The sequence below is a fragment of the Thamnophis sirtalis genome, unplaced genomic scaffold, assembly GCF_051295495.1.
Source record: "Thamnophis sirtalis isolate CommonGarterSnake01/CBP01778 unplaced genomic scaffold, rThaSir2_p1.2 scaffold_15, whole genome shotgun sequence".
NCBI lineage: Eukaryota > Metazoa > Chordata > Lepidosauria > Squamata > Natricidae > Thamnophis > Thamnophis sirtalis.
Genome location: NW_028261395.1, coordinates 4,876,319 through 4,899,230, shown reverse-complemented (window position 1 = coordinate 4,899,230; position 22,912 = coordinate 4,876,319). Strand labels below are relative to the sequence as shown.

Sequence of the window (22,912 nt, the reverse complement as noted above, 5' to 3'; positions counted from 1 at the left end):
ATGAGGCCTCCCCAGATGAGGAAGAGAATAATCTTTAGATGGTGTCACCTACTAACCTGATATCTGGTTATGGAAGGAGGGGAGAGACTAATGTGGAATTCTAACGATGCGTCTTGACCAGGGGTGGGTTTCTCGCCCCGTTCCAACCGGTTCGGTTGGAACGGGGCCGGCGGCGTCCTCGTGCACGCGCGCGGTGCACACATGCGTACTAGCGTCTGCGCGATGCTCCAGCTGCTCCTGGAGGATCGCGCAGGCGCTGTATGCATCCTGCGCATGCGTGGAAGCGCAGAACTCGTCAAAACCGGGTAAGGAGCGCGGGCGGGTGGGTGCGCCCTTTGCCGTTCCCGGAAGTTACTTACTTCCGGGTTCGCCGACCAACCGGTCGCGAACCAGTTGAAACCCACCCCTGGTCTTGACTTTCAAAAACATTGAATAACATCAATGACCATCTTTTTATAACAGTTATCTAGCATCTTGTACTTAAAGAACCAGAATGCTTTCTCTCTCTCATATCTCTCTAAGGCGGGAGTCTTCAAACTTGGCAACTTTATTACTGATTATTACCTTTTAAATCTTGTACAATATCAGGACCTTTTCAGCAACACATTAAAGTCAACTGGATGGCTAATCACGGGCAAGCAAAATTCTTCCATCTTTTTAACAAAGATAGTAAAGGAGTCTTGCAATAGGATCCATTCTAAGAGTTTATACTTTAACCTACTCTAATGAAAAACGTTTTCCATACGTTTACCTAAAGTACAACTGAACTATACATTGTAAGTTTTAATATGTTACACAAAATAAACATTTCACTCTACGTTTGGTCATTATGATATCATTGCCAAAATTTTGGATGTCTAATTTTGATATTAATAATTTTTTAAAGTCCTACTTATATTTAAACATGGATAAATCAAGAATTTAAGGCAGTAATAATTCAGTTTTATATATTATTTAACACAAAGCCACGATGTTGCTGTTTCAATCTATAACATCTTCACTCCAACAAATGGATATATCAGAACAATACAGAAGAGGAAGACATTAAAAGGATTTATGACCAAGGTAAGTTATTTATTTGGATGTGCTTGGAGACAACACACTACATCCTTTCTACTCTGTTACCTTTCTTAGTAAAATACAGAAAAACAGACTAAAAGAATATCTTTATAGGTAATATAATTTATGTTTAAAGTGCCAGTTTAGCTAGAATAATGAAATAAAAGAAACCTAGTCTGTAAAACTATTTTCCTACAACAAAAGTTTTTGTTCAGCCACATTGAGTACAGCAGAGTAGAACATTTGAGGGGGGGGGCGGAATCAGATACACATACTGTGGAACAACTACCTACATATACACAGAGAACATTAATAATATATCAGCTAATCTTCTCAGGAAACTTTGATTTACATGAATTTCTGTAAAATAAGCGATCAAGCGAAGTAATGAACTAAAGTATAAAAGCAGTGAACTAGAAAAAAAAACTAGAAAACCTGAAATGTTTACTTTAATCTTGGAAATTATGTAAAGGGTATACATAATTTTTTAAATTTTATTTAGGAAGCTACATGCTAGGAAACAGGCGAGCGGCTGAGATATTGTTTTCTCCAGAGATTCCAACACTGATATTAATGTTGGTGTTTCTGCATCAATTCAATAATATCAGGATAACAGCGTCGTACGCCATCCAAACCCAAGATAGGATCAAAATGTTGCCAGTCAGGAATATCTGTATAGAAAGCTAAATAAGTGATTCGGGTAAGTAATGATTCGATATTTCTTCTTTTTGTAGCAATATCTTTTCCTCCACTCCACACAGCTACTGGCACACGGACGTCTTCTATCTTATAAAATGGAGGTCTTGTCTACGGATTAAAAAAGAAGAAGAACGTGAATTGAGAATCATACTCTCTGCAGAGACGTTGTCTGATGGATTCATGGAATGTTGATAACTGGTTCAGCTCATAGTGAAGTCATCTGTCAGAATTATCTGCCAATCCCAGCAAAGCTATGATTGAGTAAGTGACTAATTGCTAACATGTGGCATCAGAAACCAAGAGGACAACAATATCAAGATATGTCACTAATAGCTTTGCTTACTTTACTCCTCAGTTATTCTTACTAGGTATATGTACTGGCTTTACAGTGGTAGAGACTAACTTGATTCTGCACCTAATAACGGCATCAAGACTGTTGGTGGCGCAATACTGGAAGAAGGAAGACTTGCCTACAACTCAAGAATGGACATTGAAAGTTACAAACTTAGCCGAGATGGCTAAAATATCGGCATATCTTAAAGATCACTCAAATGAGAGATATAAACGAGACTGGAAAAAATGGATTGACTATATACAAAATAAATACGGGACCAAGAAATTCCAGTTAGCCTATGCTTAAGATCAGAAATGATTTAAATTGTTTAAAGTTAGCTCAGCAAGAAGAAGCTAAGATCAATGTAGAGATGTCATTATTTTCTTTATTTCTTTTTTCTCAATAGATTTTAGACTGTGTTTGTTAAAAACCTATACCATGTATGGGTTCTGTGAAGTCGGGGGGGGGGAGGAGGGGGGGTTGGGGGAGGGCGGAGGGAGGGAGGGGTATACATTAGGCTAGACAAGAATTTGGTGGTAAACTTGAACTATTTTGACACACAAAAAATTGTACTCCGATGTCTCACTGATTGAGGAATGATGAAATGTTTGTTTTAAAAGAAATAAAACTTTTGAACCCTCCCCCCTCCCAAATAGCTTTGCTTACAAGGTATTAACTATTAATAGTTAATACCTTGTATTAACTCTGTGAGAAGATTATATTTTCAGAAAGATGCATAGTCAGCCCTCCCCCATACAAAATATAGAAGGATACAAAGATCTATTGCTACATGTTTATATATATAAAGTTGCATAACCCACATTTCAACTAATTGTTTATTAGTTTGGAAGTATTCACAGCTGTTAAATAAATTATAGGAAGTCAATAATATTTCATTAGAATTATTTTTAAAAAATCATACTTTTTCTTACCGTGTTGTATACTTCCCTGTTCTTAAGCCCATAGTCATAATATTTAAATTCCCCAGAACGTATAATCTAAAAGGAAATTAAACGATTATCTACAATTTAAAAATTCATCATGAAATCTTAATGTTAAGAAATATTAACATGATAGATATATAGATGCATGCACAACATTTTTATCTGGAATATTATAAAAAATATACAAAGTTCTTCAAAAGAGTAAAAAACAGTAAAGAGTGAAAAATAATATTTACTAATTTTATTATGTTTTATTTTACTAGGTATGTAAGGTAATAGCATAAAGAATAAATATTAAAATATTAAACATGCACCACTAATAAAAGGAACTAACTCAAATGTAATGTGAAATGTGAAATCAAAAATAAAACTTCTTGGGGAGATAAGGAATATTTTATATTAGTGCTGAACAGACTTTCACGTAGGAACTAACTATAGTGAAAAAAGGGTTGTCGGAAATAATTTCCTCCTAGATTTTGGCAATGTACTTTTATGGTCAAAATGACAAGAAGTATGTAAACATATCCTAGATTTTATCACATTTATTTATCCAATTTATATAGCCACCTATCTCAAAAATGAGACTCTAAGCAGCTGTACAATAAAAACAAAAGCAATAAAAACATTTTAAAATAAAAACAAAAATATGCTTTTAAGTTAAACTCAGATACAAAAGAGCCACCTTTGTTAGTTTTTACCTGAGAGACCGCCTCCTGCCAGTCGCCTCCCAAAGACCTATTAGATCCCACAGACTAGGCCTCCTCCAGATTCCATCTGCCAGCCAATGTCGGCTGGCGACTCCCCGGGGGAGGGCCTTCTCTGTGGCTGCTCCGGCCCTCTGGAACGATCTCCCCATTGAGATCCGGACCCTTACTACCCTTCCGGCCTTCCGCAAAGCAACTAAGACCTGGCTGTTCCGGCAGGCCTGGGGCTGTTGAATTATCCAGCCCCACCCGATGTTACGACTGTTGTTGAATTTTTAATTGTTGTTTTTATTTTTGTACCCCCTTCCCTTCTTATTGTTAGCTGCCCCGAGTCTCCCGGGAGTAGGGCGGCATCAGGGGTGGGTTTCTCGCCCCGTTCCAACTGGTTCGGTTGGAACGGGGCCGGCGGCGTCCTCGTGCACGCGCGCAGTGCACGCATGCGTACTATCGTCTGTGCAATGCTTCAGCTGCTCCCGGAGGATCGCGCAGGCGCTGTATGCGTCCTGCGCATGCGTGGAAGCGCAGAACTCGTCAAAACCGGGTAAGAAACGCGGGCGGATGGGTGGACCCTTCGGCGTTCCCGGAAGTTACTTACTTCCGGGTTCGCCGACCAACCGGTTCGCGGGGACCGCCGTGAACCGCCTGAAACCCACCCCTGGGCGGCATACAAGCTAAATAAGCCTAAACCTAAACCTTATAACTTAGCTTACAGTACAGTACAGTAGCATATGGATTTCCACCTTTTTAGTACATATTAATTACTGCCACTTAATACTAACTTTTGATTGCATTATTATTGCAGCCCAAAAAAGTGAAATGACAGCTAAGATATAACTTGCCAGAGTCTCCTCTTAGTGGCCTTTCTATTTGGTAATGATGAGAGAGAGAGTTCCTTGATGTCAGTATAGAAATCATCTGTTTTGTGCAAAAATCATTTGTAAAGCACTAACAATAAAAAAACACTTTCATGGTAATGAGGCGGTTGCATTATATTAATTGGATTTCTCAGGAAAGTACTAGAATTTATTTATTTATTTATTTATTTATTTATTTATTTATTTATTTATTTATTTATTTATTTATTTATTTATTTATTTATTTGTCTTGTATGCCGCCCACTCCCGGAGGACTCCGGGCGGCTCACAAAAGACAAGGGAGAGGGGGGAACAAGACAAAGACAACATATTAAAAACAAAACCAACATTCACAATTTCTATGGAGGTAGATGCGTCTCAGCTCCCCCCAGCCTGCTGGAACAGCCAGGACTTGGTGGCTTTGCGGAAGGCCGGGAGGGTAGTAAGGGTCCGGATCTCAACAGGGAGCTCGTTCCAGAACTGGAGACCTTGCACCGGAACGAATTTTATTTTATTTTTAAAATCAAGTATCAAAAAATTTGTTATTAGGCTTGGAAGCTGCAAGGAGCAGATGGATAGTCAACATCTGGAATACTCTACTTGAGTTCGTTGTTACATTTTTTAACCCACACAGCTTCAACCTTAAATTGTCAACCGTGGACCTTACCCCATTCCTAAGAGGTGCCTAAAGGGGGGGGCGCATAAACGCACCAGCACGTCTACCATCCCTGTCCTACTGTCCCCATTTATTTCTACTCATTTTCCTTGTTCATGTCCATGTTTATACTTATACCTGTTATCTTGTACATGTTCAACAAACTAAATAAATGAAAATGAAATGAAAATATCGTTCTCCTTGACCAAGGAACCCCACAATGTGGCAAGGGGGGACTCTCTATCAAAAAACATTTTATTAAAAAAAATGTAAGCAAGTAAAAAAATGTTAAAACTACATAACCAATAAACAAACAAATAACCCTATTTATCACGTCTTTTATACTCATACAAACCATCTAGTTAAGTATACTTTGACATATCAATTTTGATTTGCCTTGGAAATTAGCTTAATCCATACTCTACCTGACTCCAGTGATTAATGTTTTTTACTGATGTGAAATCAGGAAAGATGCCAGCAAATACATCTGCCCGACTCTGAAAAATCAAAAATAATTTACATTTTCACCCCAAGGGAATATATAAAAATATTAGTTATTGTTATATAGTTGAAAATACAAAGAAATTGGGAAAATAACTGTTACTTCCCATACTTCAATTTTCAAAAAATAAATTGCACACAACCACAGACAATAGGAAAACACTATTGGAGCAATATGTGAATAAGTGATATATAATAATATATCTATATATATATCTATATAATGTCAACATTTCTCAATAAACCACCCCTCTAAACATTTACCCAATTTTGCTATTGTAGACACAAACACAGGGTAGATTTAAGAATGGGGTTTTCCTCCATCTTTGCTTAGTGTGTAACCTTGTGCCCATTGAGGCAATATAAGACTTTCTCAGAGGGGCCCCCCAAATTAAGAGTCAAGCTAGATGAGGAAGGAAGCAGGACAGGCAGAGATTAGGGAAAACACAGGGCAACTTCTAAAATTCTGCTAAAGGAATCTTTTTCAATTTTGATTTCTGGGAGTTCAAGTCCACATAAAGTTGAGAAACATTGCTTAAAGTCTAATTGTAATCTTCCAGTGAACTGTGGTTTCCTGATATGCTCTACTACATTTGGCTAAAAGTACCTTCTTTGTAGAAAGCATAAATAAAAATAAAGCTTACTTACTACGTTTAGATTTTTCTGGTTATTCCCTCCCGCAAGGAAAATGTTTTGTAGGCACAGACGATCAATCCTTGGATAGCTGCATGCATAGATCATTTTGGTTTTAACTTTCTCACTAAAAATGGAAAATTCTTTAGTGCCCCATATAAGCTGCAAAATAAAAATGGCCCATCAATATTATAATGCCAAGCACTTTCTTCCTTTCCTAACATGAATGATACTTTCCCCGTATTAAATTTACCTTCTCTAGATTTCCCCCATCTGATCTTTTTCACACCTTTCGACAAATTCACATTGTAGCATTTGCAAATTCTATAGAGTTCAATCAGAACAATTCTGCCCTTGATTGCAACACAACTGGGAAAAAAACTTCTAAACAGGAACAAAAAAATATATATTATTTTTGTTGTTTTTAATCCTGCTTGCTTTTTATTGTTTCCTTCTGTTTCAATTGTAAGCCGCTCAAAGCCATGTGCAGGTAATTCTCACTTAATGTTTCGAGTTCGAGTTTCGAGTTTCATTTTATTTATATGCCGCCCTATTCCCGGCGGGACTCAGGGCGGCACACAAACTCAAGGAGGGGAAGGGAAAAACACAAAAACTACAAAGTACAGGGCATTTAAAAACAACCAACAGCCACACGATTCGAGAGGGGAAGGGAACTCATCGACCCCAGGCCTGCCGAAACAGACAGCTTTTAACGGCTTTTCGGAAGGCCTGGAGAGAGGTGAGGGTCCAAATCTCTGCGGGGAGCTCGTTCCAAAGGGCCGGAGCCGCCACAGAGAAGGCCCTCCCCCGGGTAATAGCCAGGTGGCATTGATGACCCTGATTGGGACAGGCAACTCCACTATTAAGTGAAATAGCCACGAAGTGGAAAGTTGTGTGGCTGAGACTATGCTTTCCAGTTGGAAACCGACAACCCTACACAATTTCACACCATTGCTTTTGACTCCTGACAAGTTCCCTGTCCTTTGGAATGCTGGAGTGCCTACTTGTACAAGCTAAAAGAAATATGGTCATGCTGGCAATCTAAGATGATGAGACAGTCACCTCCACTCAACCAATTAGATCCAATTAGATCCAATCACCTCCATTCGACCAATTAGTTCCCATAGATTAGGCCTCCTCCGAGTTCCATCTGCCGGTCAATGTCGACTGGCAACCACGCGGAGGAGAGCCTTCTCGGTGGCAGCTCCGACCCTATGGAACGATCTCCCCGTGGAGATTCGTACCCTCACCACCCTCCAGACCTTCCGCACAGCCCTTAAAATCTGGCTATCCCGTCAGGCCTGGGGTTAAAGACCGTAACCCACCCGAATTGTATGAATGTTGTGCTTTTAATGATGTACTGTCTTATTTGTTAATCTGATGTTTTCCCCTCCTTTCGAATTGTAAGCCGCCCTGAGTCCCCCCAGGGAAAAGGGCGGCATATAAATAAACTACTCCAAACTCCAAACTCCAAACTCCAGTTTCTGGCTCCGCATCATGAAGGGCTTTAAAGATATTAACTAATAGCTTGAATCATAGGGACGCAGTGTCTCGGTGTCTAAGACACTGAGCTTGTCGATCAGAAGGGTTGGCAGTTCAGTGGTTCAAATCCCTAGCACCGCGTAACAGAGTGAGCTCCCGTGACTTGTCCCAGCTTCTGCCAACCTAGCAGTTCGAAAGCAGGTAAAAATGCAAGTAGAAAAATAGGAACCACTTTTTGGTGGGAAGGTAACAGTGTTCCATGCGCCTTTGGTGTAGCCATGCCAGCCACATAACCACAGAGACGTCTTTGGACAGCACTGGCTCTTCGACTTTGAAACGAAGATAAGCACTGCCCCCTAGAGTCGGGAACAACTAGCACATATGTGCGAGGGGAACCTTCACCTTTACCTTAATTGCTTGAATTAGACTCACAAACCAGCAACCAATGCCGTTTGCGAAATAGTGGTGTTACATGTGCTACCCTAGGGGGTCTCCAGAATTCTCAGCTTGCCAATGAACTATGGGGAGAGGAAGGGGGAAGATGCAATATGGGCTCCTGACATCAAGAAAACAGCCTTGAGAAAAAAGGAGGATCCAACGTCGCAACGATACGGACGTGTGGTCTCGATGCTCCGAGACTGCTGCCGATACTTTTGCCGCTGGGTGGTCCAATTGGACCTAAACCGTCCCATTGAGACAATGAACAGAAAGAATATCTCTTGCTGATCTCAGGGACACCGCAAAGTCCCTGATAGATCCAAGAGAAGTTCTTCAAGCCGGCGACAAAAAGTCCAGCCCCAGGCTGATGAAGTTGGGATGGCTTCCGGAACAGAAGGGACTTACTACCCGTGACGCTCCGTGATGCTCCAGCTGCTCAGTGGAGTATCGCGCAGGCACCCTACACTCCATGCATTTGTCCAGCTGCGTTTATCTTAAATACTGGTAAGGAGGATGGGTGGGTGGGTGGGCCCTCTGGAGCACCATACCGGAACAATACCTGGTGCTCCCAGCAAGCATCAGTACGCCCGTATCGGGACATACTGGTCATATCCCACCACTGATACAAGTAGAACAACTGAATAGGTAAATACTTACTTCTCTAAATCTGTTTGGAATTCTTCCAAGTACACCAAGTGTCCCAGTAATACCTTTCAAGGAATAAGTAGGTGTAAGGCTTATAAAGAGTTTCACTCTATTGGTGAGGCAGGGCAGGATCGCAAAAGCCACAAAACCTGCAAAAAAGAAAGGATTAAAACTGCAGGATTGCACGATTCCTCTATTTACTTTTAGTGATGGCCTGAATCTGATCTCTCTATTTTGAGAAAATCTCTCCCTCCCCCCACCCCCACAAGAACAGAGGAGGTATTCAGCAGATTTTGACCAATTCTGGAGAGCCAGTAGTGGAAATTTTGAGTGGTTTGGAGAACTGGTAAATACCACTTCTGACTGGACCTGCCCCTATGTATTCTCTGCCTCCAAAGCAAAGATTTTTTTAGAAGTAGGTTATAATGGATGCAAAAATTCTAATAAGTATTCAACTTCTAAATACGAAGTCTCAATAGAAGATCGTGCAGATGATGTTATCTAATTTGTTAATGAAATGTCTACAAGAAAACCACCAAGATGAGAGAGTGTGAGGGTCCCACAAGGTGGCGCAGTGGTTAGGGTGCAGTACTGCGGGCCACTTCAGCCGACTGTTATCTGCAGTTCGGCGGTTCAAATCTCACCGGCTCAAGGTTGACTCAGCCTTCCATCTTTCCGAGGTGGGTGAAATGAGGACCCAGACTGTGGGGGCGATATGCTGACTCTGTAAACCGCTTAGAGAGGGCTGAAAGCCCTATGAAGCGGTATATAAGTCTAACTGCTATTGCTATTGCTATTGCTAAATAAGAAGTCTAATTATAAATACATTTGGGGAGCAATATTATGATACTCCCTTCTTTTTAATCTAAGGGAGGTCATTCATAATTATTTTGAGAAGAGCACCACTTATTACAAAAAAAAAGTATTTTGGAACAGGTGTACCAGTTCTAGAAATTTGCCATACTTTTGCACACCCGTTCCATGGAGGCATGGCCATGCCCCCATACCGCTACGCTCCCCTGCCCCTGCAGCCTATTTGCAAGGCGCTTCTCAAAGAGAAGGAAGTGAGGGCGGGGCTTCTTCAGAGGACCCAAGGCAAGAGCAGCGTTGAAGCCCTCTCTGAAGCAGCTGGAAAAGGTACGTGTGGGTTGGAGGGAGGGGGAGGAATTCAAACTTCATCCTCCTGGTGCTGTGCGGGGCTTTGGCCAAAGGCTGGAGAGAAGGACCCTGGCTCGCTTGTACTCTCCCTCCCCAAGTATAGTTTGGTTGCAGGTGGAGCCACGTTGTCTTTTCAAATCTGTAACCAGTGAAGCTGGGCTGGATTTTTCGTAGCGGATCTGAGCCTTCTGGGTCTGGGGGGAAAGTGTGTGTGCTACAGCATGGCTCTTTGCCTGGCTTCCTGACTCCTCCTGTGGTCTCCTCAGTGCTCATTCGTGCTCTCCCTTCCCAAGTGTAGTGACTTCCTCCCCAGGCCCCTATTCATCTCTCTCTCTCTCTCTGTCTCTCTCTCTCTCTGTGTGTGTGTCTCTCTCTCTCTCTGTCTCTCTGTCTCTCTCTGTCTCTCTCTCTCTCTCTCTCTCTCTCTCTCACACACACACACACACCTGGATAAAGCTATGTAAAAAATCCAGCCCAGCTTCACTGATTATAAGTTTGAAAAGACAACGTGGCTCTGCCTGCAATCAAACTACACTTGGGGAGGGAGAGCACAAGTGAGCATTGAGGAGACCACAGGAGGAGGCAGGAAGCCAGGAAAAGAGCCATGCTGTAGCACACACACTTCCCCCAGCCCCTTTCTTTTGGAAGGCTCGGATGGGCTCCCACCAGCTTCTCTGCCTCTCCTCTCACCCCAGCCTACCAGCAGGAGGTGAGTCAATGGGCTTTATTGCATTCCAGGCATTTCCCACCCAGACAGCAGGCTGCATTTGCAATGGGGGAGGTGTTTGGGGAAGGCCGTGGGGGAATGGGGGGGATGGCAGAGGAGCTGCTTTCAAGCCATTGGAAAAGATATCCAATCCAACTTGTAATCAGTGAAGCTGTGTGTTTGTGTGTGCGCGTGTTTGAGAGAGAGAGTGAGAGAGGGAAGGGGGTAGGAGAGATAATCCAATCCAACTTCTCTCTGTGTGTGTGTGTTTAAGAGGGGGAAGGGAGGGAGAGAGGGAGGAAGGAGGGGAAGGGAGAAGAAAAAGAAAGAAGGAAACTTCTTTCGCAAAGGAGAAAAACAAACGCTGTCGCTTTAAATCGGAACTGAGCATGCCTGGCTGTGGAATTCTGGGAGTTGAAGTCCACAAGTTTTAATAACTTTAAATTGAAAAGATGCAGGAAAGAACAAATTGGTTATATGGTTATATGTTATATGGTTTTATGTTTTTGAAGTTTTGGGGTTTGTGCAATATGAGCATTGTGTTTCTAAAAGGGTTTGGATGATTCCCTGCTTGTGAATGGAGCCAAACTTTCTCTAGGGTCATTATCTCATTATCGCTATCTAGCAGGCATGTGGAATGAGCCTCAGGCAGGTTTCTTTGTTAGCAGAAAGAAAGAAAAACAGCACAGCAATTTAGGGCTAGAAGGCTACTCGGAGGTCATCTAGTTCAGCCCCCTGCTGCAGCAGGAAATCTTAAATTGTATGGATTATTTTGGTGCCTCTAATAGAGAGGAAAATTGCCAGAAAGGAGAAGGAGTTTACTAGGACAAGGCTGCCTTGCAGAGGAAGGCAGAGATAGTCCTTGACTTACAATTGAGCCCAAAATTTTGGTTGCTAAACAAGAGCATTGTTAAGTGAGCTTCACCACATTTTACCCAATCCATGACATCTCCTGGTGAGTGACATCAAGTTGGCCACTCCCACCCTGTCTCATGACTGCCAAGCCACTCCCACAAAACAGGCCACACCTATAGAATAGGTTCTAAAAAAAATTGAAACCCACCACTGTTATAGAGGATATCTATCAATAGTCCTTAATCAGGATAGATTTTGAAAACTTCATAGCAGAGACAAAGAATGCTGGGGATAAACTGATGTGAAAAAAAACAACAACAAATTTACATCGATATTTTCTTGCAGTTGTTCAACCCAATTGAAAAAGAAGTGCTGAATCCTTCTTTGGTAGACAGAGAAAAATAGAAAAAAAGTAATACCAAGACTATATTCTTAACTTACCTATTCCTGCTCCTTGGGAATGGCCAACATAATATAAAGAGTCTTGTCCTGTTTTATGTAGAATGAAATTTATTGTTGCTGGTATATCATAAACTGCCATTTCATGAAAACTGTAACACAAAAATACATAAAAATACACAACGGTAACTTTATTTGCTTCTTACTGGATCTTAACGTCGAGGTATCTGATCATGGCCTCAACCAGACACATGCTGTAATTGTTCCCATTTAAAAAAAATATAATTAAAAGTAGATTTGTCCAGAACAATATCTATCTGGTATTGGTAATAGTGGTTTAGTTGGGCCCTTGCTAAACACTGAAGGGACTTATATTATTGTACTGTATTGTATTATTTATATTATATTGTACTATACTTTGCTGTGCTATGCTACACTACAGTATATTATATTATTCCGTGACCCGACAAAAGGGCGAACGACAAAACTGCGCCGACTAAACTGCGTCGCTAAAACCACGACGTCAATTCTAAATTTATAGAATTGACCAAATATTTTCATTATCAATTTTCCTTGAAATTTACCTGAAATCCCAAAATTTTTGCTGGTAAATTGAAAACTCCTTGTGTCTTCTAGACCAAGTGGTCCCTCTAAGATTTATTATCCAGACATCATAGCCAGCATCTGCTAGGAAAAATCCCAAGCTGTTGCTAGGAAGATTTGCGATCCAACATCTCCCTTCCCACAGAAAGCCATGTACCAATAAAACGATTGGTCTGGGCCCTGCAAAAGAATCCAAGAACGCGTGATTTATTGTATGTTATCTACAAGTACAGTGCTCCTCAAGAAGCAATATATTCGAAGAAATATATTCTGCCTAGTTTAAATGCCTTTACAACACTTACTTTATGGTTTTGTAGAGACCTGGCTTAAAAGGTCAAAATATAACTTGGACCCTTGCCCATTTGTTGAGGGTCCCGTAAACCAAATGCTTATGTTTGCAGGATAATGAGCCATCTGCAAAGACAGCCACAAGAGCCAAGGTGGCGCAGTGGTAAAATGCAGCACTGCAGGCTACTTCAATGTCTAAATATTTTTATTTCATTTTCATTTTCATTTTATACAATCACTTATATACTGTGCAAAGAAAAAAGAAAAAAAAAAAAAACCCCCAACATAACACTTCATTCCCCCATACACCCTCTCTTCTCCCCCTCCAACTTTCCTTTCACCTACTTCAGCTGACTGCAGTTCTGCAGTTCGGCTGTTCAAATCTCACCGGCTCAAGGTTGACTCAGCCTTCCATCCTTCCGAGGTGGGTGAAATGAGGACCTAGACTGTGGGGGCAATATGCTGACTCTGTAAACCGCTTAGAGAGGGCTGAAAGCCCTATGAAGCCGTATATAAGTCTAACTGCTATTGCTATTGCTAAACTCGGAAAAGATGCCGCTGGTGTAATGTATTCTGAATAGATGCTACATATATTGCTACACACACTGTCGGCCGCAGTTTGCCCTTCAAAGTCAGATGTCTACAAAATCTTAAATCTTAATCCTACACTAATCCACCACTGATATTTCTTTCAGAATATCTGCAAACTGACCAACTAAAAGAACTCAGGTGAAATAGAACAATTAGCAATAAAATTGCATAACAATTAAGCTGATATTTCTTTCAGAATATCTGCAAACTGACCAACTAAAAGAACTCAGGTGAAATAGAACAATTAGCAATAAAATTGCATAACAATTAAGCCTATTAAATATATAATAACATTAGATGATCGATAGAGCTATAGATTACTTATGTAATTCCCTAATATCATTCCTGGAGCCAAAATCATTCTGGTAACCTGTGCAACAAGCATATCGTCAGTATCATATTTACAGTAGCAGTCTGGCTAACATATTGTGCACCAGCTGTAGCTTCCAAGCTGTCCTCAGAGACAATCCAATGTACACCATATGGCATTCAGTTTATCAGGTCCACATGGTTCTTGTCACATAGGTTTCCCGGTCCATGGAAGAGCACTTTTGGCCAAGACTCAGAACTGGTTTTTCTTTCTGTCAATGTGAAGTAGAAGTAGGAAGATGCACAAGTCATGGGCCAGCTCTTTGGGGTGAGCCTGACCCCACCAAGACCAAGTGTCAGGACCAAAGTTAATGGATACCCATAAAGTAGCAATTCGAATTGTCAGTAGGAATTTTATCTGAGCTTACTTCAGCCCAACTAGTTCCCTGAAGTCTCCAGTACAAATTCAAAATTTTACTAACTCTTAAGTCTTGTAATATTCCCTACTGGAATCAAGGAATAGAATAGAATTCTTTATTGGCCAAGTGTGACTGGACACACAAGGAATATGCCTTTGGTGCATATAAGGAGCCGAGGTGGCGCAGTGGTTAAATGCAGCACTGCAGGCTACCTCAGCTGACTGCAGTTCTGCAGTTGGGCTATTCAAATCTCACCGGCTCAAGGTTGACTCAGCCTTCCGTCCTTCCGAGGTGGGTGAAATGAGGACCCGGATTGTTGTTGGGGGCGATATGCTGACTCTGTAAACCGCTTAGAGAGGGCTGAAAGCCCTATGAAGCGGTATATAAGTCTAACTGCTATTGCTATTGCTATTGCTACCTGTCGATCTCCGGGTGCACTTCAAGGTGCTACTCACCACCTATAAAGCGCTCCATGGTAGTGGATCTGGCTATTTGAGAGACCGCCTTCTGCCAATTACCTCCCTGCGTCCCATCAGATCGCATAGAGTTGGCCTCCTCCGTATTCCATCCGCCAGTCAGTGCCGACTGGCGACTACTCGGAGGAGAGCCTTCTCTGTTGCGGCTCCGACACTATGGAACAATCTCCCTGTGGAGATTCGTACCCTCACCACCGTCCAGGCCTTCCGCACAGCCCTCAAGAACTGGCTAGCCCGTCAGGCCTGGGGATAAGTCTACTTTCGCCCCTCCCGAATGCTGAGTGAACGTTGAGTTTTACTGTTTAATTTATTTTTCTCTTTTGTTCTCTTTCTTTTGTAGACTTATATACCGCTTCATAGGCCTTTCAGGCCTCTCTAAGCGGTTTACAGAGAGTCAGCATATTGCCCCCAACAATCTGGGTCCTCATTTTACCCACCTCGGAAGGATGGAAGGCTGAGTCAACCCTGAGCCGGTGAGATTTGAACCGCTGACCTGCTGATCTAGCAGTAGCCTGCAGTGCTGCATTTAACCACTGCGCCACCTTGGCTCCTAAAAATTTTTGTTCACATTTCTTTTGTATTGTCCTACACTCCCTTTCCTTTTTGATTGTAAGCCGCCCTGAGTCCCCTCAGGGAAAAGGGCGGCCTATAAATGTCCAATAAATACAAATACAAAAATAATGCTATTGCTATTGCTCTCAGTGTAATTAAAAAGACATGAAAAAATACATTTGACAAGAATCATAAGATACAACCCTTAATGATAGTCATAGCAATCAGGAAACAATATCAATATAAATTGTAAGGATACAAGCAATAGGTTACAGACCTATAAGTGGGAGGAGATGGGTGATAGGAATGATGAGAAAACTAATAGTAATAGTAATACAGCCTTAGTGAATAGTTTGTCTGGTGAGGGAATTATTTGTTTAGCAAAATGATGCTATTCGGGGAAAAAACTGTTCTTGTGTCTAGTTGTCTTGGTGTGCAGTGCTCTATAGCATCATTTTGAGGGTAGGAATTGAAACAATTTATGTCTAGGATGCCAGGGGTTTGTGAATATTTTCATGGCCCTCTTGACTGCTCTCCCTTCATGATTACCAATAGGGACTACAAACTCAGGTGGGAATTATTTATGAATAACCACATAGTAATGCTCACTACTTCCAGTTCTTGATGCTAGTTTACAGACATATGATAGTTCAGGGGTGTCAAACATGTGGCCCGTGGGCCAGATAGGCCCAGTGTTGTCCCACGGGGCATCCCAAAAATGGTGAGGGGCCAGGCCATGTCTACCCTGGCCTCCTAAGGGAAAACAAAATCCTGATATGGCTGATGATGGGCTTGAGTTTGAATGCTACCAAGGAGTCTAACAGGATCAGGAGAATTGCATTACTACCATCTTCATTCAAATGAACAAGGCAGTTCTGTCCCATAACCTGGTGCACCAGTTGTGTCCCTACCTGAACCGGGAGGCCCTCACAACAGTCACTCGTGCCCTTGTGACCTCTAGGCTGGAGTACTGCAACGTGCTCTACATGGGGCAGCCCTTGAAGAGTATTCGGCGACTTCAGCTGGTCCAGAATGCGGCCGCGCGAGCGATCGTGGGTGCACCTCGTTTCACCCACGTAACACCTATCCTCCGCGAGCTGCACTGGCTGCCTGTTGATCTCCGGGTGCGCTTCAAGGTGCTACTTGTCACCTACAAAGCCCTTCATGGTATTGGATCTGGGTACTTGAGAGACCGCCTACTGCCAATTACCTCCACTAGACCGATAAGATTGCATAGATTAGGCCTCCTCCGAATTCCATCCGCCAGCCAGTGTAGACTGGCAACTACCCGGAGGAGAGCCTTCTCGGTGGCTGCTCCGACCCTCTGGAACGAACTCCCCGTGGAGATTCGTACCCTCACCACCCTCCAGACCTTCCGCATAGCCCTTAAAAGCTGGCTGTTCCAACAGGCCTGGGGCTAACGACTTGTAACCCCACTCGAATGGTGTGACTGTTGTGTTTTTAACGGTGTATGACTCTATGTTTTGTAACTTGTCTGTCTTCCCCCCCCCCTTCAATTGTGAGCCGCCCTGAGTCCCCTCAGGGAAAAGGGCGGCATACAAATAAAGTATAAATGAAAATGAAATGAAATAACCAAGGTTCAAAGTAATGAAGATAAGTCCCTTCTCCTGGAATCCTCTGTAACAGGGACATTTTCTTAACAACGTTTCCTAATGTTGGAGATTAACGTAAGGTTGGAGATGAAGTGAAAGTCTCAAGTACAGCTGGAATAAGGAACGTTCCCTTTAAAAGAGAGATCACCATGTTCCTTTCATGATAGGACAAATGGCATAATTCCCCCTCAGAGAAGCCTTAACTATCTCCTGAATCCAGCCACATGTGATCCACCTGTAGAAGCCAGAAGGGCCCCTGGATCCAGATCACCAGAGGCAGAGATTTCACTACAAAGAAACCTATCATTTCTTTGGTTCCACAAGTTCAAAGGAATCTTGGAATGAACCATCCATCATAATATACCGCTAACACCTGCCCATTGTAGAATGGTAATATAATAGTCAAGCCAGATATCCATGGCTTGAAAAGAAGCTATTTTCCAAAGTTGAAAATAGAAGCAGATTTGTACTCTCCCCCCCCCCGCCCCCAAAAGGCAGAGTGAAATTTTTGATGATCACTTGAAATATATATGCAATCCAAATGTGGAAATGCTACATTTCAGACTTACCTTCATGCTGGGGACAATGTTTTCCACAAGGAATTCTGTTTAGCTGAAGATAATAGCCATCATCAGTCAGAACCTGGTACTCTTCACCGGTATACCCCCAATATTTGATGATTTTAGACTGTAAATGAAACAAATTCTTACTCAATATCTAAGGTGAACAGCTATTTCCGTGATGGTGCAGTGGTTAGAGTGCAGTACTGCAGGCTACTTCTGCTGATCACCAGCTGCCTGCAATTTGGCAGATCGAATCTCACCAGGCTCAAGGTTGACTCAGCCTTCCATCCTTCCAAGGTCAGTAAAATGAGGACCCAGATTGTTGGGGGCAAGAGGCTGATTCTATAAACCACTTAGAGAGGGCTGGAAAGCACTGTGAAGTGGTTTATAAGTCTAAGTGCCATTGCTATTGCTATTTTACATAAGTTGAATAGACTTCTGCTCCATATATATTTGTGGGTTTATCTTCAAATTTTTCTGAACAAATGGATGTCTACTTCAGAGGTTGTCTCAAAGTTGCTTTTTCCCAAAAGGAAATGAGACTTTCTTAACTTTTTCTTTGAAACATTTCCTTTCTCGTTTCTCATAAAAACAACAACAACAACAAAATAGTCCAGTTGCCTTTTGGAAAAAGCAGTTGTGATGACCCAGGGTGTCGTAGAAATGCAACACAGCCAGATAACTGGTATGAGTCCCTTTATTAACACCAACTGTGCCCTCAACGTCTCTTTCAACTCTCTGATCTGGAGAAAAGCTCTTTCACAAACCTGTAACAGTCTTTGGCTGAAAATACTCCAGTCCAGAAAACTTCCAAGTATAAGTCCAATAAGGCAAGATAATGTAATTAATCTGGCAGGGCAAGCAAGATAAGGAGTTCCAGAAGTGAAGTAGCACAGCAGTAAATCAAACCAGTTGGGAAGATGCCAGTAACTCAGATAAGCAGTTAACAACAGATGAACTCAGTGTTTGTTCCCGACAACCACCTCTCCCATTTGCCTCTCCTTTAAACTCCATCCCCCAGGTGTGCCTTGTGAAGGGAATCGAAGCCCTTTCCTCCTTCATAAGTCACGGAACCCACATTGCTCTCTTCTCTGTGTGCCCAAGGATGGAGAGGGGAGTGGGCCTTGGTCTCCATCTGAACCTCCTCTCCCTTGTTCTACCTCTTCCCTGCTCTGCCCAGCCTGACTTTGCCCTTCCCCAGTTTCCTCCATAGCCAAAGGAACCACTCTCCCACTCTCTGTCAGCTGTTCATCTTCCCCTTCAGATGATGGGGGCATGACAGCATTTTTGGAACAACCATGACCTGGATTACTCAGAATCTCTATAGATACTTCAGAGGTTCTTCCTAACTAAAGACTTAAGATGCTCTTGGCATGCCAAGGACAGAAGCAATGAACACAATCACACACACACAAAAAAAGAAAAAGATATACTTGTTTCATGTAAACAACTTACGATTGTCAAGAATCCTTCAGGGTTCAAATGTCTTCTACTGAAAGGGTATTCTGAATTTGCAGCCTGCTGGATTAAGCATACCAATACCAGAAACGCCCACATCCCACCTGTGGGTGAAATAGTCATGTTTTAAGATTATAATTTTAATGTCTGAAATTTTTCAGGAATCTTTTGGGGTAGGTATTAGATTACATTTTCCAAAAGCCTAGCTGTATTGTCTTCACAACTAAAATAATTTGGCAACGTTTATTAGTTGGCATTTCCTAGATTTATGCTTTTCAGATGGTCAACTATTCTCACCATAGAAATAATAATAATAATGATACTAATAAAAACAATCTGTTCTTTACCAAAAAAAAACCCCTCTATTTATAGTCCAAAAATAATTTAAATTTATTTAAAAACATATTATTAAAATGCAACTTTTTAAAAAGGCAAAGAAGATCTTGATTTTGATAACTATAAAATCTGTTTTTCTACACTATAAATGTATGTGTGGATTGAAGTATGTGATATGTTTTCCTCATTCTCATGTACTGAAAATGAAAATGAGGTACATGAGAATGAGGGAAACATATCACACACTTCAATCCACACATACATTTAAATCACAGAGAGATATTTTGGCTGCCCTATTTTTTGGAAGTATTGGGTAATTCTGAAACCTGACCCTTTAAATGATTCAAATTCCATAATCCCCAGCTAGAATTATCAATCAGTTCTGTCACTGTAAGAAAATTAAATTAGGTTGTAAAAGTCCAATGCTTGCTTACCTGTTAAGCTTATTGTCCCGGAGATCATGAATACTGAACAGATGCTGTATAAAGTTTAACAGAATATAATAGAGTACAAGTAAGTTGATGACTGTACCAATTTATGTGATTATTAACGATGATGTAAGAGCTACAAATTTTCTAAGACATTTTGAATCCCCCTAGGTAAAATCTGCATCAAGTTTAACTTTTAAATTGGCTGACTCAGGGAAACAAAAGATGGGATCCAGGAAAACAAAAGGTGTTGTACAATCACCTGAGGCTGCTCATTACAGGTATGTCTCATTATGCCCAGGGATGCTTATTATTTATGGGTAGAAAAGGATTTGGACATGAAACAGCTTGGGCAAGAAATCCTAGATGGTGCCTCTTTATGAGATTGAAAAAGTAGGTTGGCAAAAGCTTTAAAGACTCCTTTTTAAATTCCAAAGAGCAAAGAAAGATTAAATCCTGGCAGTGCCACAAGGAAGATTTAAAGGTCAGAGCAAAAAGAAGGAATATAAAGTTGGGCTTTTTGACCAGCAATGAAATATTTGTTCGATGTTTCTGTAATTCCTAATGGTCCTTTTGCTGAACTAAGATGGAACGGATGATGATAATGAAAATTTGGGTGCTTGGCAACTAGCATGTACTTCTGATTATTGCAACATTTATAAGATTATTGCAACAAATAAGATTTTATTTATTATATCTATTTAAAATATTTATGTAGCCACCCATCTTATATTGAACTGTGGGCAGCTACCAATCATCAATTAAAATAATATAAATAATAAAATATAATACATAAATAGATTAATACCACAAACAATAAAAGCCTGGTACAGATGAAAGTTATATCAAAGTTAGGCTCTGGGCAAAAGAGTGTTTTCTGTTTTTAACTTTAAAAGAAGGTGACAATTTAGTACACCTAATCATTGACTTACAACCAGAATTGGAAGTTCCATTGCTAAGCAAGAAGGTTGATTTTAATGTTTCACTGGATCTAGAAAAGGTTGTAAAATTTAAAAAGCAAATACAAATAATAAACCAAGGAATTAATCTAGATATTTTTTTTCCCATTGGATGTACAAAAGAATCTCATTAAAGCCCTGTAAAACTTTGATGGGGAAAAGTGAACAGGAATCAAATCTTAAATCAATATTTGAAGGAACTTTAGTATTGTAACAATCTTTATGAAAGTACTCACAAACCAATTGAGGGCAACACATCCTTTCTCAATGCACCCATAAGCCATGGTGAGACCAGTTGCATCCCTACCTGAACCGGGAGGCTCTCACAACAGTCACTCGTGCCCTTGTGACCTCTAGGCTGGAGTACTGCAATGTGCTCTACATGGGGCTGCCCTTGAAGAGTATTTGGCGACTTCAGCTTGTCCAGAATGCAGCCGCGCAAGCGATCGTGGGTGCGCCTCGATTCACCCACGTAACACCTATCCTCCGCGAGCTGCACTGGCTGCCTGTTGATCTCCGGGTACGCTTCAAGGTGCTAGTTGTCACCTACAAAGCCCTTCATGGTATTGGATCTGGGTACTTGAGAAACCCCTACTGCCAATTACCTCCACTAGACCAATAAGATCCCACAGACTAGGCCTCCTCCGAATTCCATCAGCCGGCCAGTGTCGACTGGCGACTATCCGGAGGAGGGCCTTCTCTGTGGCTGCTCCGACCCTCTGGAACGAACTCCCCGTAGAGATTCGTACCCTCACCACCCTCCAGGCCTTCCGCACAGCCCTTAAAACCTGGCTGTTCCGACAGGCCTGGGGCTAAAGACTTGCAGCCCCACTTCGAATGGTATGATTGTTGTGCTTTTTAATTGTGTATGGTTTTTTATGTTTTGTAACTTGTCTGTTTTTCCCCTCCCTTGAGTTGTGAGCCACCCTGAGTCCCTTTCAGGGAAAAGGGCGGCATACAAATAAAGCAAAATGAAAAAAATGAAATGAAATGAAATGAGAAGAAATAGTGTAAAACTTTCTGATTCCTAATGGTGCTATATATGCTGTCAGTGTCTTAGGGATTGAGAAGTCAAGAAAGAGACTAGCACAGTGATTGCCAACCTTTTTGTTATTGAGTGCCAAAAATGTGTGTGTGCGCGCGTGCTGGCACCCATAATGCAAATGCGTCCCCACATGTCAGGGGTGGGTTTCAACTGGTTCGCGGCGGTCCACGCGGACCGGTTAGTCGGTGAACCCGGACGTAAGTAACTTCTGGGAACGCCGAAGGGCCCACCCGCCCGCCCGCACTCCTTACCGGTCTTTGAAGGCTTCTGCAGTTCCACGCAGGCGCATGGCACATACAGCACCTGCGCAATTCTCCGCGAGTAGCTGGAGCATCGCGCAGGCGCTAAGACGCATGCGTGAACTGCGCGCGTGCACGAGGATGCTGCCAGCCCCGTTCCAACTGTACCAGTTGGAACGGGATGAGCAACCCACCACTACCACATGTGCATGTGTGCACAATCCCTCCAAGCTCCCCCCACATGTGCACCGCACTGCTCTCTTCCAAGGTGAGCCTGGTATTTCCTCTGGGGCAGGGGAGGCTGTTTTCACCCTCCCCAGATTCCAGGAAAGCCTCCGGAGCCTGGGGAGGGCGAAAAACGAGCCCAACAGGCCAGCTGGAAGTTCGGAAACAATCCATTTCCAGCTTCTGGGGGACTGGGGGAGGACGTTTTCATCCTTCCCAGGTTTCCGGAAAGCCTTCAGTTTTCAAACTTCCGGTTGCCCCATTGGGGTCATTTTTTGCTCTCCCCAGACTCTGGAGACTTTCCTGAAGCCTGGGGAGGGTGAAAATGCTCTCCCCTGAGACTCTGGAAGGCTGAAAATCAGCCCCCTGGAGGCCCTCCAGAAGCCGGGAAATGGATCATTTCTGAACTGCCGGTTGGCCCGTTGGACCCGTTTTTTTGCCCTCCCAAGGCTCCAGAGGCTTTCCTGAAGCCTGGGGAGGGTGGAAACGCTGTCCCCTGACCCTCTGGAAGGCTGAAAATCAGCTGGCCGGTGCACACATATTCGCTGGAGCTGATGGCTCGCATGCCCACAGATATGGCTCCATGTGCCATCACGGGCCTAGCGCATTGTCCATTTTTTTTTTTTAAAAAAAGCTTATTCCCCAATTAGACAGACCCAAAAGCACTGGACCCTGAGCAATAGCAATAGCAGTTAGACTTATGTACCGCTTCATAGGGCTTTCAGCCCTCTCTAAGCGGTTT

The 22,912-nt window shown here is 42.3% G+C and overlaps 1 protein-coding gene across 1 annotated transcript; it reads right to left on the bottom strand.

Annotated features, from left to right (window-relative positions):
- Window positions 1-1,629: 1,629 nt before the first annotated feature.
- LOC148042445 (lysosomal acid lipase/cholesteryl ester hydrolase-like) lies at window positions 1,630-19,037 on the bottom strand. The gene is made up of 7 exons (XM_087702392.1): window positions 18,936-19,037; window positions 17,487-17,604; window positions 12,651-12,849; window positions 12,109-12,218; window positions 8,961-9,097; window positions 3,025-3,090; window positions 1,630-1,866 (listed from the first exon to the last, which is right to left on the bottom strand). Exons 1-7 carry the CDS (start codon window positions 19,035-19,037, stop codon window positions 1,630-1,632), a joined length of 969 nt encoding a protein of 322 aa, XP_087558518.1.
- Window positions 19,038-22,912: the final 3,875 nt, after the last annotated feature.

Excerpts from the sequence above, each read along its gene's own strand:
- LOC148042445 (XM_087702392.1), bottom strand. The coding sequence starts at position 19,037 with ATGTGGGCGTTTCTGGTATTGGTATGCTTAATCCAGCAGGCTGCAAAT. Across the intron at positions 17,605-18,935 it reads CTGAAGGATTCTTGACAATC|TCTAAAATCATCAAATATTG; the intron begins GTAAGTTGTTTA and ends TTTCATTTACAG. Across the intron at positions 3,091-8,960 it reads TTCCAAACAGATTTAGAGAA|ATTATACGTTCTGGGGAATT; the intron begins GTAAGTATTTAC and ends ATTTCCTTTTAG.